Below are 18,156 nucleotides of genomic sequence, written 5' to 3'. Positions count from 1 at the left end.
CATCCAGTGACCCACAAAAGACTCCCTGCACAGCACACCAGAATGCTGAAGTGATCCATGTCTCTATACATCTGAAAATGTGTAGACTGGACCTCTCAGATGCATTGGAGTGAGACAAAAGCACCCTCCCTCTCCCCTGGCAGCAGCAATCCAATACACAGATCCTTACACCATTGCACACGCCAGTGCCCACAGGCTACAAGGGCAATCGGGGCACTCATGGCTTGGCAACGGCCCCCTGACAGCAGTGGTGAGTGATACACATGTCCTGAGGCTCCAGAGCACAGTAGAGCCAGCAACACAGCCCCCTCCTCCTCCATGATCAGCAGTCTCATTTTTCCACCAGTGGGGACTACATGCAAGGCATGAGTTTACCCAGCAGTGGTGGGGTGCCCTGATCAAAGGTCTCAGAGTAGATCATCAGCATACACACCAGCACTGACAACCAAAGCTGTGTCTCCCGCCCCTCCTAGGGTTGGTGGGGGGTGCACACGTCCTGAGGCTTCAGGACACAGAACAGAACCAGAGACCTGGCCCCTGCTACATCCCATGCCAATGGTGACGGCCTTTCCAGCAGTAGAGACTGATATTCAAGGCAGAAATTTCCCCAGCAGGGGTGGGGCACTCTCATCTGAAGTTTCAGAGCAGACTACCAGCACACAGCAGCACCACAGACCAGAGGCAGTGACCCTGGCCACCCTCAGTGGTGGCAGGTGGACACTCATGTCCTGGGGTGTTAGGACACAGAGCAGTGCCAGTAACATAGCCCCTCCTCCTCCCTTTGCAGTGTCACTGATCTCTCCAGCAGTGGGGACAGCAACCCAATGTGGATTTCACCTGCAGGAGCAGGGTGCCCTAACCTGAGGTCTCACGAATCACACCAGTGGGCAGCAGTGACCAGAGACTGCAGGACTAGCATCAACACTTGCAGCTTAGCCACCACTCCTCCCCCGGCAGTGGCAGGTGGCACCTGCAACCTGAGGTCTCAGGAATCACAGCAGAACCTGAGACCCAGTCCCCAGTGGCAGCATCCCCAACAACAGCTCTACAAGAAACAGAGGCTGAATTACAAGAACCTGTGCCCCCTAGAGCATGAGCGACACCTGTGAACCCAGCAATCCTGGCAGCGGTGATACCAGCACCCCCAGATAAACCAGGAGCTGAAGCACAGGTGATGCACTGGGCAGCAACACCCAAGCCCATGGAAAGCCCAGACAGCAAGCAGGGGAACACAAGACCCAGGCAACCCCAGAAGTAGCAGAAGTGCTTACAGCCCAGAGACCCCAGTGGCAACACTGGAGACTCCAGCAACATTGAAAGCAGCAAGGCACCACCAACTTCAGAGAAACAAGCAGCATAAGAAGGGCACTGAAGGGGCCGGCCCAGTGGCGCAAGTGGTGAAGTGTGCCTGCTCCGCTGCCTTGGCCCGGGGTTGGCTGGTTCAGATCCCAGGCATGCACCGACACACTGCTTGGCAAGCCATGTTATGGCAGCATGCCATATTAAGTGGTGGAAGACGGGCACGGATGTTAGCCCAGGGCCAGTCTTCCTTAGCAAAAACAAGTAGGCTTGGCAGATGTTAGCTCAGGGCCAATCCTCCTCACAAAAAAAAAAGAAGGGCACTGATGACACATCTAACAGAGGCAATGGAGGGTGGAAAGTGCAGGCTCTCAAGTACAGCCAGATGCAGCACAGAACCAAAGTAACAAAAGCCTTACACAGTAGAAAAGGTGCTGCCACAAATGTGCCAGCAGTGGATAAATTCATCAAACAACATGAAGAACTAGTGTAGCATGGCAGAACAGAAGGAAAATAACAACTCTCCAGAAACCAACCTTGAGGTCACACAAGAATACACTATGTCCGACATAGAATTCAAAATAGCTGTCATAAAGAAACTCAACGAGCTACAGTAAAATTCAGAAAGACAGTTCAATGAGCTCAGGGATAAAATTGATGAACAGAAGGAATACTTCACCAAAAGGCTGAAGCTATAAAAAAAAATACAAAGAGAAATTCTAGATATGAAGAACTCAATTAAGGAGATAAAAAAATGATGCACAAAGCATAAAAAATAGATCAGACGTTTATGATGGAGAGAATCAGTGAGCTTGAAGATAGAAACCTAGAAATGATCCAGGTGGACGAGGAGAGAGATATAAGGCTTTTTTAAAAAGAAAAAATTCTTCGACAAATATCCAACTCAATTAGGAAAAGTAACATAAGGATTATAAATATTCTAGAGGAAGAAGAGAGGGCGAAAGGAGCAGAGTTTATTCAAAGAAATAATAGCTGGGAAATTCCCAAACCTGGGGAAGGACCTGGACACACAAGTACATGAAGCTAATAGAACTCCTAATTACACCAATGCAAAAAGGCCTTCTCCAAGGCATATCAGATCAAAACTGGCAAAAGTCAATGACAAAGAAAAAATACTAAGGGAAGCAAGAGAGAAGAAAATAACCTACAAAGGAAGCCCCATCTGGCTGTCAGCGGATTTCTCAGCAGAAAACTTACAGGCCAGGAGAGAGCAGAATGCTATATTCAAAATACTGAAAGACAAAAACTATCAGCCAAGAACACTCTACTCAGTGAAATTATCCTTCAGATATGACGGAGAAATAAAAGCTTTCCCAGATAAACAAAAGCTGAGGGAGTTCATCACCACTAGCCCTGAGACAAGAAATGAGGAAGGGAGCCCTCCTACCTGAAACCAAAAGGAAAAAGTTTACAAAGCTTTGAGCAAGGTGATAGTAAGACAAGCAGAATCATAAAATTGCACCTGTATATCAGAAGTGGCTAGTAAACAATTAATTACAACATAAAAGATGAAGGGAAAGAAAGCATCAAAACTAACAATAACCACTTCAATTTGGGCACAAAATCACAAAGCAATAAAGAATAACTTGTAACAACAAAACATAGAAAGGGAAGAGGAAAGGGATGGAACCTGCATAGGCCAATGGAGATAAGAGGCTATCAGAAAAGGACTAGCTCATCTATGAGATCTATTATATGAACCTCATGGTAACCACAGAACAAAAACTGAGGCAGAGTCACAAATCATAAGTAAAGAGAAAACCAGCACAAAAAACCACCAAACTGAAATGGCAGACAGAAATACAAGGGAAAAGAAACAATGCAAACATAGAACAACTGGAAAACAAAAAAAAAGATGGAAGAATTAAACCTTCATATATCAATAATCACTCTAAGCATAAATGGATTGAATTCAACATTCAAAAGACACAGAGTGGCTGAACTAGTAAAAAACAAGACCCAACAATATGCTGCCTCCAGGAAACACATCTCAGCTCTAAAGACAATCACAGGCTCAGAATGAAGGGAGGGAAGATGATACTCCAAGCAAATGGCAAACAAAAGAAAGCATGTCTTGCAATACTTATATAGCACAAAGGAGACTTCAAGATAAAAAAAGATAACGAAAGACAAACAAGGGCACTATATAATGATAAAAGGAACATTCCACCAAGAAAGCATAACACTTATGAATATATATGCACCTAACACAGAAGCACCAAAGTATATAAAGCAAATATTAGCAGGCCTTAAGGGAGAAATTAACAGAAACAAAATAATAGTAGGGGACCTCAACACCCCACTTACATCACTAGATAGATCATCCAGACAGAAAGTCAACAAGGATACGGTGGCCTTAAGTGAAACACCAGACCAGATGATTGGACTTAATAGATATGTATAGAACATTCCATCCAAAAACGGCAGAATACATATTCTTCTCAAGTGCACATGGAACATTCTCAAAGACAGACCATATGTTGAGAAACAAAGCAAGCCTCCATAAATTTAAGAAAATTGAAATATCAAGCATCTTTTCCAGATACAGTACTATGAAACTAGAAATCAAATGGAAGAAAAAGACGAGAAGTCACAAATATGTGGAGACCAAGCAACAGGCTACTGAACAACTGTTCAATCAGTGAAGAAATAAAAGGGGAAATCAAAAAATACCTACAGACAAATGAAAAGGAAAACACAATTTAACAAACCTTATGGAATTCAGCAAAACCACTATTAATGGGGAAAGTTACAGCAATACAGGCCGACCACAAGAAACAAGAAAAATCTCCAATAAACAAGCTGATCCTATACCTAAAAAACCAGAAAAAAAGAACAAAAAAAAAACTGAAAGTCAGAGGAAGGAAGCAAATAATAAAAATCAGAAAAGAAATAAATGAAATAAAAACTAAAAAAAAAAAAATAGGATGAATGAAAAAAGTTGGTTCTTTGAGAAGATAAACGAAATTGACAAATCTTTAGCCAGACTCACTAAGGAAAAAAGAAACAACATTCAAAGAAATAAAATCAAAATGAAACAGTAGAAATTCCACCCAACAACACAGGAATATAAAGGATTATAAAAGAATACTATGAAATGCTATATGCTGAAAAACTGGATAACCTATAAGAAATGGATAAATCTTTAGAATCATATAACCTTCAAAAACTGACTTAAGGAGAAACAGAGAATCTGAATAGACCAATCCCTAGCAAAGAGATTGAAACAGTAATCAAAAACCTCCCAAAAAACAAAGTCCAGACCAGACAGCTTCTCTGGTGAATTCTACCAAACATTCAAAGAAGATTTAACACCTATCCTTCTCAAACTATTCTGAAAACTTGAACAGGGCAGTATGCTTCCCAACACATTTTACAAGGCCAACATTACCTGGACATCCAAACCAGACAAGGACAACCCAAAAGGGAAAATTACAGGCCAAAATCGCTGATGAATATAGATGGAAAAATCTTTAACAAAATATTAGCAAATCGAATACAACAAAGCATTAAAAGCTTATACACAACAATCAAGCGGGATTTATTCAGGTATGCAGGGATGGTTCAACATCCGCAAATCAATCAATTTGATGAATCACATTGACAAAATGAAGAATAGGAATCATGTAATCATCTCAACAGAGGCAGTGAAAGCATTTGACAAGATCCTACATCCATTTATGACAAAAAATCTAAACAAAATGGGCATAGAAGGAAAGTACCTCAATATAATAAGGGCCATACATGACAAACCCAAAGCAAACACCATAATCAATGGAGGAAAACTGACAGCTATCCCTCTAAGAACAAGAACAAGACAAGGGTCCCTGCTCTAACCACTGTTATTCAACATAGTATTGGAAGTCCTATGTAGAGGAACTAGGCAAGAAAAAGAAATAGAAGGGATCCAAATTGGAAAGGAGAAGTAAAACTGTCACTATTTGTGGATGACATGATTCCATACATAGAAAACCCTAATGAATCCAATTAAAACTATGTTAAAAATTTAATGAATTCAGTGAAGTTGCAGGATACAAAATCTACACACAAATATCATTCGCATTTTTAAACACTAACAATGAACTATCAGAAAGACAAATCAAGAATACAATCCGCTTTACGATCCAACAAAAAAGAATATAATAAATAGGAATAAATTTAACCAAGGGGGTGAAACACCGAAACACTGAAAACAATAAGACATTATTGAAAGAAGTCAATGATGACATAAATAAATGAAAAAGATCTTCTGTGCTCATGGATTGGAAAAATAAACTCAGGTAAAAAGTCCATATTACATGAAGCAAACTGCAGATTCAATGTCAATGCAATCCCATTCAGAATACCAATGACATCTTTCCCAGAAATAGAACAAAGAATCCTAAAATTTATATGGAACAACAAAAGACCTCCAATAGCCAAAGCAATCCTGAGAAAAAAGAACAAAACTGGAAGTATCACCCTCCTTAATTCAAAATAAAATACAAAGCTATAGTAAGCAAAACAGCATGGTACTGGCAGATAAACAGACACACAGATCAGTGGAACAGAATTGAGAGCCCAGAAATAAATCCACACATCTATGGACACATAATCTTTGACAAAGGAGCCAAGAACATACAATGAGAAAAGGAAAGTCTCTTCAATAAATGATGTTGGGAAAACTGGACAGCTACATGCAAAAGAATGGAAGTAGACCATTATCGTATACCATACACAAAAATTAACTCAAAATGGATTCAAGACTTGAATGTAAGACCTGAAACCCTAAAATACCTAGAAGAAAATATAGGCAATACACTCTTTCACATTGGTCTTTGCAGTATCTTTTCAAATACCATGTCTACTCAGGCAAGGGTACCAAAAGAAAAAATAAACAAATGGGACTACATCAGACTCAAAAGCTTCTACAAGTCAAAGGAACCACGAAAAAAATGAAAAGAAAACCAACCAACAGGGAGAAAATACTTGCAAGTCATATATCAAACAAGGGCTTAATTTCCAAAATATATAAAGAACTCATACAACTCAACAACAAAAAACAAAAAACCCGATCATAAAATGAGAAGAGCATATGAACAGACATTTTTCCAAAGAAGATACACAGATGACCAACAGGCACTTGAAAAGATGTTCAATGTCACTAATTATTAGGGGTATACAAATCAAAACTACAATGAGATATCACTGTATACCTGTTAGAATGGCTATAATTATCAAGGCAAAAAATTAACAAATGTTTGAGAGGAGGTGGAGAGTAGGGAACCCTCATACACCGCTGGTAGGAATGCAAACTGGTGTAGCCACTATGGAAAACAGTATGGAGATTTCTCAAAAAATTAAAAATAGAAATACTATACAATACTTCTATCAACTGGATAGAGCTCTTACTGGGTATTTATCCAAAGAACTTGAGATCAACAATTCAAAGAGACATGCAGCCCTATGTTCATTGCAGCATTATTAGCTATAACCAAGACGTGGAAGTAACCCAGTGCCCATCAACTGATGAATGGATAAAGAAGACGTGGAATAAATAAACAATGGAATACTACTCAGCCATAAAAAAAAGACAAAGCATCCCATTTGCAGCCGCATAGATGGATCTTGAGGGTATGATGTCAAATGAAATAAGCCAGACAGACAAAGACAAACACTGCATGATTTCACTCATATGTGGAAGATAAGCAAACACTTGGATAAAGAAAGCAGATTACTGGTTACCAGAGGGGAAGTGGGTGGTGGGGAGGGCAAAGGGGTAAAGGGGACATATGTATGGTGACGGATAAAAACTACACTATGGGTGGTGAGCATGATGCAGTCTATACAGATAAACAACAATGTACACCTGAAATTACATGATATTATAGACCATTATGACCTTAATAAAATAATTGGAAAACATATATAATGATAACGAGAGCAATGACTCAACTACCACCATTTTTGTGAAGGTTATACATATATAATCTTCTGCCACGTAATCTTCATAAATATAAACGAAGTAAGGGTTAGGATTAAATTATTTCAGATTTGTGGAGAAGAGCACCTCATGGAGGTGGAATGAGGGAAAGATTTTAAATCAAAATTACATGTTGATCCAGAAGACTGGATGGCACAGCTACTCAGTAAGGTTCAGCCGGTGTGATAGTTTAAGAACAAAGGTGTGACAACATCCATGAAAGTATTTTCTTTAGGTTCATCATTTATACCCTTGGACAGAATAGGTGCCAACAATATGTGGAGACTATTGACAGAGGCAGAGGAAGAACGAACAATTATGCTGTTGTCTCTCTAGCAACGCTTGTTCTGGACAATGTGCACACACTGTGAGTACAGCTTTTCAGAAATTCATTATCATTGTCCCCTGCTGTACAGAAAGAGACAGAAGATCAGCATTAGGAGGAAGAGCCATGAGCTCACTTGGTATTTCAGAGCAAATCACAGGCAGGAAATTATTTCCGTCCTGCTCATTGCCTGTGATCTCTCTTACCACTCGCTTTATATAGAAAGTTTAAAGTGCTCATGTGGAACCACGGACAGAAAGTAGGGATCAGCCTGGACTGATTGTAGTCTGGAGTTCAGATAATTACGTCTTCATGATGTCAGGCACTTCTGCAAGCCCCACCCAGGAGGAGGAAAGAGGATGTGGATTGTCTTCACTCTGCTGGTGAGAGTGGGGCCAGCCACACTTCCTGGAGGTCTGTGTTACTTGCAGAGTTATCTGTTCCTCATAAGAGCACATCGCTGGGGCCAGCAGGACAACTTGGATGCAGGACCATGTCCCTGGTTCTTCCCACCCTGCTCTGTCTTTGTGAGTCTGGGAGAGAGGGGCCCAGCTACAAATACAAGGCTACAGGGGGCAGGGCTGCCGGTTCTAGAAGGCTGAGCTGTCTCACCTGCTGTTTCCTTCCAGGGTTGTATCCAGGCCAGTGCACTCAGGCACAGAACAGTAAGTATTCCTCTTAATATGCCCAAGTCCCTTCTCCTGGTTTAGGCCAGATATCAGCTCTCTTGGAGCTGAGAAGAGGGGACTCAGCATTCTGACCAGTGGCTGTAAGAGGGGATGAAGTGGATGGATGGTGTGAAGAACAGACTCACCTCTAAGTCTGTTACCTGTTCCCTTTCTTCTAGGAAATCTCCCCCGACCTGATATCACAGCTGTGCCTGAATCCATGGTTCTGTCCAAGGAACAAGTGACTATCCAGTGCCAAGGGCCTGCAGAAGCTACAGCATATGCGATATCTAAAGTGGGAAGCCCTGAGCGCTCACACACAGAGAAACAACTGCTGTCTAAGACTACCAATACTTTGGAAATTGCACAGATGACACCACACTGGGCAGGGCTGTACCACTGCTCCTATCAGAGTGGAGACAGCTGGTCCCAGTTCAGTGACCCCCTGCAGCTGGTGATGACCGGTGAGTGTACACAGAGGCAGCAAAGCCAGGACTGACCCCTTTACAGAGGGAAGAACCAGACTTTGCAGATACAAAAGCACAGAGGACAAAAACTCCTATCCTTAGGAAGGAATCGAGGGTGATGCAGAGACAGATTCCTCAGGGCGGGACAAGGGGATAGAAACCAGAGCCCTTTCTGCTCCTGGGGAACAAAAAGGGACAATGCATGTGTGTGGCCCTGCTCTTTGTCACCAAACTTCCTTCTTTCTCAGGAGCTTATGAAAAACCCTCCCTCTCAAGCATGACTGGCACTGTGGTGGCTTCAGGGGAGAATGTGAAGTTGCAGTGTTTCTCAAGACTCAAGTTTGATGTATTTATTCTTATCGAAGAAGATGAAGTTCATGCCATCCAGAACCAAAGCTCCACCCCCAAGGGTGGTGGACATCAGGCTGTCTTCCTGTTGAATCAAGTCTCCTCCACACAGGCCGGGACCTACAGATGCTTTGGTGTCTTCAACGATTCCCGCTATGTGTGGTCTGACGCCAGTGACCCATTGCAGCTTCAGGTCAGAGGTGAGGAAGCCCCAGCGCACCCATCCTCATGTCTGCTCCTGAGACCAACACTGTCCAGGTGGAGCAGTGATTGGGAAAAGGAGGACAGTGGGGTGGGAAGGCGGTGTCACCACCGTCTGCTTAGACAGGAAGCTCTGAGGAGCTCACTGCCCTCACCCACAATGCAGCCCTCCTACCACATGCCCAGGGGCCGGGGAAGTGCAGTGTAGTCGTGGGGAATCTGGGTAGAAGGGAGCCTGAGCAGAGAGAAAGAAAACCACTCCCATTTCAGCCCCATTTGCAGAAGCTCCTGAAGATCCTGATCCCATGAACTCCACATATTTTCTTGGTGAGTAACTCAGTTTAGATGGAAAACTAAAAAACATTCAAGTAAAAGAGAGAAAGAAAACCCCTCTGATTTCAGCCCCATTTGCAGAAGCTCCTGAAGGTCCTGATCCCACGACATCCAGACATTCAACTGGTGAGTAACTGAGTTTAGATGGAAAACTGAAAAACATTCAGGTAGATGAGAGGAATAAAACCACTCTGATTTCAGTCCCATTTGCAGGAGCTCCTGGAGATCCATATTCCACAAAGCCCAGACCTTCAACTGGTGAGTAACCGAGTTTAGGTGCAAAACTGAAACAAAGACTTTCCATTTTCTCTTCTCTCACATTTGGAGTAAAAGGATTATTTACCAGAGATAGAGCCAGCTTTTTCAGAGGGCTTCTGTTGGCTGGAGGCAGGGAGCAAACAGATAAAGGAGGTTGCTCTCCACAAGGATCAGCAGAAGGTTAGAGGGTCTATGAATTGCAAATCAAATCAATAATGCCCATAGATACCATTCGTCGTTGATGCACATTCCCAATATTTCTGAGAGCGTCTAGGATTCATAGCTGCTCACCCACTGCGCCCTACTCCCAGAAGGACAAATACTCATAGTATCAGCTCAGGATAACTGTTCGAGGGGGTTCTGGACTCAACCTGGTTCTCTGGAGGCTTCCTCCCTACACTGGGCTTGCAGACTCAAAAATTATGAGAGCTGTTTCTACAATTAATTCACTGTGTCCCCCTGGGTAAGTCTTTTCCCTCCTCTGAGCATCATTTTCCCCACATATATAGAAGCAAATTCTGTACAGGATTAAGGACTGTTGAGACAAGACCTTCTGTGGTGTGGCCGTTGTCACTCCTTGCCTATGTGCTGAGAAGAATTTACCATGAACTTGATTCCAGTCCCAAGTCACGTCTCTATCTATGCCTGTGATGTGGCTGCACTGGGGGACCATTCATGGAGAAATAGACACATGAGGAGTTTCCAAGGGTGGGGCGGAAGGTGAGAGGTTTCCGCTTGGATTTGTTTCTTTTGAGTTGGCTGGGCATCATCCTAGGGGAAATGTACCCCTGGAAGTTAGCTTTATAATTCTTGAGCCAGAGCGTGCAGGACTGGAGAAACAGGTGTGGAATTGTTGAGCCTAAAGATCACAAAGCAAGTAGACTAGATAATCCACGCACTGTGGATAGAAGGAGGAGGGAGTCCTAAAGGAAAACACAAATACACACGCAAACAAAATCTATTGGGGACAAAATACGTAAGAGATTGATAGACTAGAGATTGGGAGGCTATGATCTGAGGGTTAAATCCAGCTCACTGCCTATTTGGTTAAAAAAAAAATTTATTGGAATCTAGCCATGCTTTATGGGAATCTAGCCAACGCAATTCTTTATGTGTTGTCTGTGTCTGTTTTTACAGTGCAAATGCATACTTTTTCCACAAATTTCAATATAACTGCTGAATTCTTGGTTCTTGAAATGAGCTCTCCCCTCGGCTCTGCTATCACCACACTCTGCGTTTATCTCTGCTAGCTTTTTCCTGTGCTGTTCTTCCTCTACTTCACTGGTGGGCAAATATTTCCCATAATAGGCCAGATAGTAGAGGTTTTCAGCTTTGTGGGTGTCTGTTCTCTTTCGCAACTACTCAGCTCTGACTTTGTAGCACCAAAGCCACCACGGAACATATACAGAAGCCAGCGAGCAAGGTCACGTTCCCACAAAACGTTACGAATTGGCACTGAAATTTGGATATCAGATAGCTCATATGAGTTGCAAAATATTGTTCCTCTTTCAACTTGTGTCGACAGTTTAAAAATGTAAAATCCATTCTGAGCTCGAGGGCCACACGATAACAGCGATGTGCCAGGTTTGGTCCACAGGCCATCATGTGCTGATCTCTATATTAATACAAATTTCTACTTCTGAGTCCTTCATCATCTATGGCTATGAGGTGATCAAAGCTCTTTCTCCTTTTCTAAGAAACGGGGTCAACAGGTCTGTGCTTTGAGATTGTGGTGGGGTCTGAGAGAGCGCCCAGAGACTGTGCCCTGTGTGAAGGTACCTCATAAAAGACAGCTGCTCCAACGCTATTCCCTCTTTTGTAGCCCCACCTTCCAACAAAAACTCCCCGGAGAAACACCAGAACGTTCTGATTGGAGTCCCAGTGGCCATTGCTCTCCTCCTTCTCGTCCTCCTCCTCCTCTTCATCATCCACCGTCGCAAAGCCAAAAGCAGTATGTCTTGAGAGGGGGAGGGAAGCCTACGCAGAGCTCCCGGTGCTGCAAATTATACAGAAGAAATGGGGAAGGGCATTTGCTGGGGGCGGGGAAGGGGCATGAAGGAGTCCAGAGACAAGGAAGTGTGGGCTGGTTTGCTGGCTCCTGCTGTGATTGTGATAACTTCCAGTGACCCAGCGCCTATCTGTGAAATCAGAACACAGGGCCGGAGGAATGTACTACAGCCCTCTCTGAAAACATGACCACCTCTGTCTTAGTCCATTCCGGCCACCGTAACAGAATACCGTAGACAGGAGGCTCAAACAATATGCATTTCTCACAGTTCTGGAGGCTGGGTGGTCAAAAGATGAAGGTGCTGGTGATTCAGTTACTGGTGAGGGATCGTCTGCATGGCCACCTTCTTGCTGTGTCCTCACAGTGGAGAGACAGGGAGCTAGATTTCTGGCCCCTTCTTAGAAGGGCATGAATTACATCACGAGAATCCCACCCTCGTGACCCCATCTAAACTGAATTGCCTCTCACAGACATGACCTACACATACCGTCACACTGGGAGTTAGGGATTGGGCAGATGAATTTTTTTTTTATTGATGTTTTAATGGTTTCTAACATTGTGAAATTTTGGGTTGTACATTTTTGTTTGTCCATCACCATATATATGACTCCCTTCACCCCTTGTGCCCACCCCCACCCCCACTGCCCCTGGTAACCACAGTCCAGTTTTCTCTGTCCATGTGTTGGTTTATATTCCACATATGAGTGAGATCATACAGTGTTTGTCTTTCTCTTTCTGGCTTATTTCACTTAGCATAATACGCTCCAGGCCCATCCATGTTGTTGCAAATGGGACGATTTTGTCTTTTTTTATGGCTGAGTAGTATTCCATTGTATATATATACCACATTTTCTTAATCCAATCGTCAGTCGAGGGACATTTAGGTTGCTTCCACTTCTTGGCTATGGTGAATAATGCTGCAATGAACATAGGGGTGCATAAGCTTCTTTGGATTGTTGATTTCAGGTTCGTTGGATAGATTCCCAGTAGTGGGATGGCTGGATCATAGGGCATCTCTATTTTTAATACTTTGAGGAATCTCCATACCGTTTTCCACAGAGGCTGCACCAATTTGCCTTCCCACCAGCTGTGTATGAGGGTTCCTGTTTCTCCACATCCTCTCCAACATTTGTTGTTTTTTGACTTGGTGATTATAGCCATTCTAAGGGGTGTGAGGTGGTATCTTAGTCTTGTTTTGATTTGCATTTCCCTGATGATTAGTGATGTTGAGCATCTTTTCATGTGCCTATTAGCCATCTGTATATCTTCCTTGGAGAAGTGTCTCTTCATTTCCTCTGCCCATTTTTTGATCGGGTTGTTTTTTTTGTTGTTGTTCAGTTGTGTGAGTTCTTTATATATTATGGAGATCAACCCCTTGTCAGACGTATGTTTTTCAAATATTCTCTCCCAGCTGGTTGGTTGTCTGTTCATCTTGATTCTGTTTCATTTGTCTTATAAAAGCTCTTTAATCTGATATAGTCCCACTTGTTTATTTTTTCTTTAGTTTCTCTAGTCTGGGTAGGCATGTCGTCCGAAAAGATTCCTTTAAAACCAATGTCAAATAGTGTGTTGCCTATATTTTCTTCTATGAGTTTTATAGTTTCAGGTCTCACCTTCAGGTCTTTGATCCATTTTGAGTTAATTTTTGTGAATGGCGATAGCACGTGGTCCACTTTCATTCTTTTGCATGTGGCTGTCCAGTTTTCCCAACACCATTTATTGAAGACACTTTCCTATCTCCATTCTATGTTCTTAGCTCCTTTGTCGAAAATTAACTGTCCGTATATGTGTGGTTTTATTTCTGGGCTTTCAATTCTGTTCCATTGATCTGTGTGTCTGTTTTTGTACCAGTACCATGCTGTTTTGATTACTATTGCTTTGTAGTATGTTTTGAAGTCAGGGATTGTGATGCCTCCTGCTTTGTTCTTTTTTCTTAGGATTTCTTTAGCTATTCGGGGTCTTTTGTTGCCCCATATAAATTTTAGTATTCTTTTTGCTATTTCTGTGAAGCATGTCATTGGGATTCTGATTGGGATTGCATTGAATCTGTAGATTGCTTTTGGTAATATAGACATTTTAACTATGTTTATTCTTCCAATCCACGTGCATGGGATATCTTTCCATTTCTTTATGTCATCATGGATTTCTTTCAATAATGTCTTGTAGTTCTCGTTGTATAGGTCCTTCACCTCCTTGGTAAGATTTATTCCTAGGTATTTTATTCTTTTTGATGCAATGGTAAATGGTATTATCTTTTTGAGCTCTCTTTCTGTTAGTTCATTATCAGCATACAGAAATGCAACTGATTTTTGTAGATTGATTTTGTACCCTGCAACTTTGCTGTAGTTGTTGATTGTTTCTAACAGTTTTCCAACAGATTCTTTAGGGTTTTCTATATATACAATCATGTCATCTGCAAATAGTGAGAGTTTCACTTCTTCGTTACCTATTTGGATTCCATTTATTCCTTTTTCTTGCCTAATTGCTCTGGCCAAAACCTCCAGTACTATGTTGAACAGGAGTGGTGAGAGTGGGCAGTCCTGCCTCGTTCCTGTTCTCAGAGGAATGGCTTTCAGTCTTTCCCCGTTGAGTATGATGTTGGCTGTGGGTTTGTCATATATGGCCCTTATTATGTTGAGGTACTTTCCTTCTATTCCCATTTTATTGAGAGTTTTTATCATAAATGGATGTTGTATCTTGTCAAATGCCTTCTCTGCGTCTATTGAGATGATCATGTGGTTTTTATTGTTTGTTGTGTTGATGTGATATATCACGTTGATTGATTTGCGGATGTTGAACCATCCCTGCCTCCCTGGTATAAATCCCACTTGATCATGGTGTATGATCTTTTTAATGTATTGTTGTATTCGGTTTGCCAATATTTTGTTGAGGATTTTTGCATCAATGTTCATCAGCGATATTGGCCTGTAATTTTCTTTCTTTGTATTGTCTTTGTCTGGTTTTGGTATCAGGGTGATGTTGGCCTTGTAGAATGATTTAGGAAGTGTTCCATCTTCCTCTATTTTTTGGAATAGTTTGAGAAGGATGGGTATTAAATCTTCTTTGAATGTTTGGTAAAATTCACTGGAGAAGCCATCTGGTCCTGGACTTTTATTTTTTGGGAGGTTTTTGATTACTATTTCAATCTCTTTACTTGTTATTGGTCTATTCAGATTCTCCATTTCTTCTTGGTTCAATTTTGGGAGGTTGTATGACGCTAAGAATTTATCCATTTCTTCTAGATTGTCCAATTTGTTGGCATATAATTTCTCATAGTATTCTCTTATAGTCCTCTGTATTTCCATGGTATCTGTTGTAATTTCTCCTCTTTCATTTCTAATTTTATTTACTTAAGCCTTTTCTCTTTTTTTCTTAGTAAGCCTGGCTAAGGGTTTGTCGATTTTGTTTATCTTCTCAAAGAACCAACTCTTTGTTTCATTAATCCTTTCTACTGTTTTTTTGGTCTCAATTTCATTTATTTCTGCTCTGATTTTTATTATTTCTCTCCTTCTGCTAGCTTTGGGCTTTGTTTGTTCTTCTTTTTCTAGTTCTGTTAGGTGTAATTTAAGGTTGCTTATTTGGGCTTTTTCTTATTTGTTAAGGTGGGCTTGTATCGCTATGAGTTTCCCTCTCAGGACCGCTTTTGCTGCATCCCATATGGTTTGATATGGCATATTATCATTTTCATTTGTTTCCAGATAGTTTTTGATTTCTCCTTTAATTTCATCAATGATCCATTGATTGTTCAGTAGCATGTTGTTTAATCTCCACATTTTTGTCACTTTCCCAGTTTTTTTTTCATGGTTCATTTCCAGTTTCATAGCCTTATGGTCTGAAAAGATGCTTGTTATGATTTCAATCTTCTTAAATTTATTGAGGCTTGCTTTGTTTCCCAACATATGGTCTATCCTAGAGAATGTTCCATGTGCGCTTGAGAAGAATGTGTAGTCAGCTGTTTTTGGATGGAGTGCTCTGTATATGTCTACTAGGTCCATCTCGTCCAGTTTTTCATTTAAGTCTAATATTTCTTTGTTGACTTTTTGTCTGGATGATCTATCCATTGTTGTAAGTGGGGTGTTAAGATCCCCTACTATTATTGTGTTGTTGTTGATGTCTCCTTTTAGGTATGTTAATAGTTGCTTTATGTACATTGGTGCTCCTATTTATAAGTGATATGTCTTCTTGATGGAGTGTCCCTTTTATCATTATATATTTCCCTTCTTTGTCTTTCTTAACCTGTTTTATCTTGAAGTCTACTTTGTCTGATATGAGTATGGCAACACCTGCTTTCTTTTGTTTGCCATTAGCTTGGAGTATTGTCTTCCATCCTTTCACTCTGAGCCTGTGCTTGTCTTTAGTGCTAAGATGTGTTTCCTGAAGGCAGCATATTGTTGGATCTTGCTTTTTAATCCATCCTGTTGGCAGATGAATTTTGAGGGGGCACAAATATGCAGTCCATAACAACCCCCCCCTCCGTCTAGATGCTGCTAGGAGTGACAGACAGTTAGAGGCAGCTGGACCGATGGACGGACAGGTAAGAGTCTCCTCCTCTACCCTGCCCCCAGAAATCCCCCGTGTCGCACCCCCATTTCATAGTCTCCCTTCCTTCCTCAGGCCTCTGAAGCTAGAGACCCACAGGATGTCACCTATTCCCAGGTGACCTCCAGTGTCTCCACCCAGGGGACAGCTGCCACACCCTCCTTGTTGCCCAGACAGACCCAGACCAGTGAGTATGCAACACTTGCCCTGAGATAAGCCACATGCCGGTGCCTGCATTTCACGGGCAGGAGGACTTACAGCTGCCCATTGGGAGGTCCCTCCTCTGGACTCACTGATCCTAAATCTGAGGCCGTCAGCCTGGCTGAGGGGACCCATGTGACTCAGAAGTCCCCGCTGCCCCCCTGAATCTCAAGACCTCAAGATTATCACCCAATCAGTTCCAGAATCTCTACTGTAATTGCCCAGCAATTCCCAAAACCCTCCAAAGTTATCAGAAGAATGATAGGGTAATTTTTCATAACTTCTCATTATTCATCAATTAAACAAATATACTTAAATCCTCTTGGTGCCAGGTTTTATGTTACAGCCTAGAGGCATAGAAAAGATCCTTAAACCATCCCTCTTGTCTAGCGTAGATGTGGGCCAAATCTGGCAAGCCACCTGTTCTTGTACAGCCCAACATTTTCCATTTTTACACTCTTTTACTTTTTCTTGCTTTATTTTATGGTAAAATACACATAACATAAAATTTACCGTCTTAGCCATTTTTAAGTGTAAAGTTCCATGGCGTGAAGTACATTCACACTGTTATACAACCGTCACCACCATTGCATTTTATATCGTTGGGAAAATCAAAAGAAGAATAACATTTTAAGAGCTTTATTGAGGTTAATTGATATGCAAAGAACTACACATATTTAATGTGTACAATTTGATGAGATTGAACATATACAAACACTGTGGTACCATCACCACAATCAAGGTAACAGACATATCCATATTCATGAAGCCCAAAGGACCCCAAATAGGTTGAAAGCATACAAAAAAGAATTATATTTTCTGACATGTGAAAATTATATGAAATTCAAATTTCAGTGTCCATAAGTAAAGGTTTGTTGGAATACAGCCACGTATGTTCATTTGCGTACTACCTGTGGCTGCTTTCACACTATATTGGCCGAGTTATAGAGATGCAACAGAGACCAGATGGCTCTCAAAGCCTAAGATATTTACTATTTCGTCCTTGACAGAAAACATTTGCCAACCCCTGGTCTAGTGCAATAGTTCCCAAAATTTAGTTTGAATGAGAACTGTTGGGGGAAAGATGGAGAAGCGAGGTTAAAGATTGATTCCATGGCTTCTTCACCCAGCCAAGGACAGTACTCAGGAAACTGTATTATTTATAAAATCCCATTATTTCTAATTCAGACAATTAAGAGACCACAACTTAAGAGATATGTCTCTAGTGCTGTGATTTTCAATCTTGGTTGCATATTTAAATCTACTAAAGAATTTTTTAAATCCTGGAAACCAAGATTCCCCACCACCACTACCACCATTTTGATTGATAAGAATCTCTTGGAATGGGACCACAGCAGGAACATTTCTTAAGGCTTCCCAGGTTATTCTGATGTGCAGCCAAGGTTGAGAACCAGTGATGTGCAGAAGTCAGCAAACCGCTGATAGGTAAATGAATGGTTGGTGTGACTATGTTCCAATAAAACTTTATTTACAGAAACAGGAGACTGACCCTCAGCCTGTGGTTT

General features: G+C 41.6%; 1 protein-coding gene across 6 annotated transcripts; it reads left to right on the top strand.

The window, feature by feature from the left end:
- Positions 1 to 8,051: 8,051 nt before the first annotated feature.
- Positions 8,052 to 16,947, top strand: LOC101388444 (leukocyte immunoglobulin-like receptor subfamily A member 5). Of its 6 annotated transcripts, none has more exons than XM_087421126.1 (10): positions 8,052 to 8,134; positions 8,237 to 8,272; positions 8,455 to 8,739; positions 8,991 to 9,290; positions 9,562 to 9,618; positions 9,706 to 9,750; positions 9,838 to 9,882; positions 11,705 to 11,833; positions 16,372 to 16,424; positions 16,505 to 16,947. In XM_087421126.1, exons 1-10 carry the CDS (start codon positions 8,101 to 8,103, stop codon positions 16,643 to 16,645), a joined length of 1,125 nt encoding a protein of 374 aa, XP_087277252.1. In that variant the 5' UTR covers positions 8,052 to 8,100; the 3' UTR covers positions 16,646 to 16,947. The 6 variants fall into 6 exon arrangements, with proteins under 6 accessions (XP_087277252.1, XP_087277250.1, XP_087277251.1 ...); XM_087421124.1 differs by having other exon boundaries at positions 9,826 to 9,882; XM_087421125.1 differs by having other exon boundaries at positions 9,694 to 9,750.
- Positions 16,948 to 18,156: the final 1,209 nt, after the last annotated feature.

This window comes from Ceratotherium simum, chromosome 33 (genome assembly GCF_057802395.1).
Source record: "Ceratotherium simum simum isolate JZ-2026a chromosome 33, ASM5780239v1, whole genome shotgun sequence".
In the NCBI taxonomy this organism is placed as follows: domain Eukaryota; kingdom Metazoa; phylum Chordata; class Mammalia; order Perissodactyla; family Rhinocerotidae; genus Ceratotherium; species Ceratotherium simum.
The sequence above is the reverse complement of the archived record's forward strand: the minus strand, read 5'-3'. Positions and strand labels throughout refer to the sequence as shown.

Bases quoted from the DNA above. Each gene is read 5' to 3' on its own strand.
- LOC101388444 (XM_087421123.1), top strand. From the start codon at position 8,101: ATGTCCCTGGTTCTTCCCACCCTGCTCTGTCTTT. The intron at 9,291-9,561 runs GTGAGGAAGCCC...CTCCCATTTCAG, and splicing joins ATTGCAGCTTCAGGTCAGAG to CCCCATTTGCAGAAGCTCCT. The intron at 9,883-11,704 runs GTGAGTAACCGA...CCTCTTTTGTAG, and splicing joins AAAGCCCAGACCTTCAACTG to CCCCACCTTCCAACAAAAAC.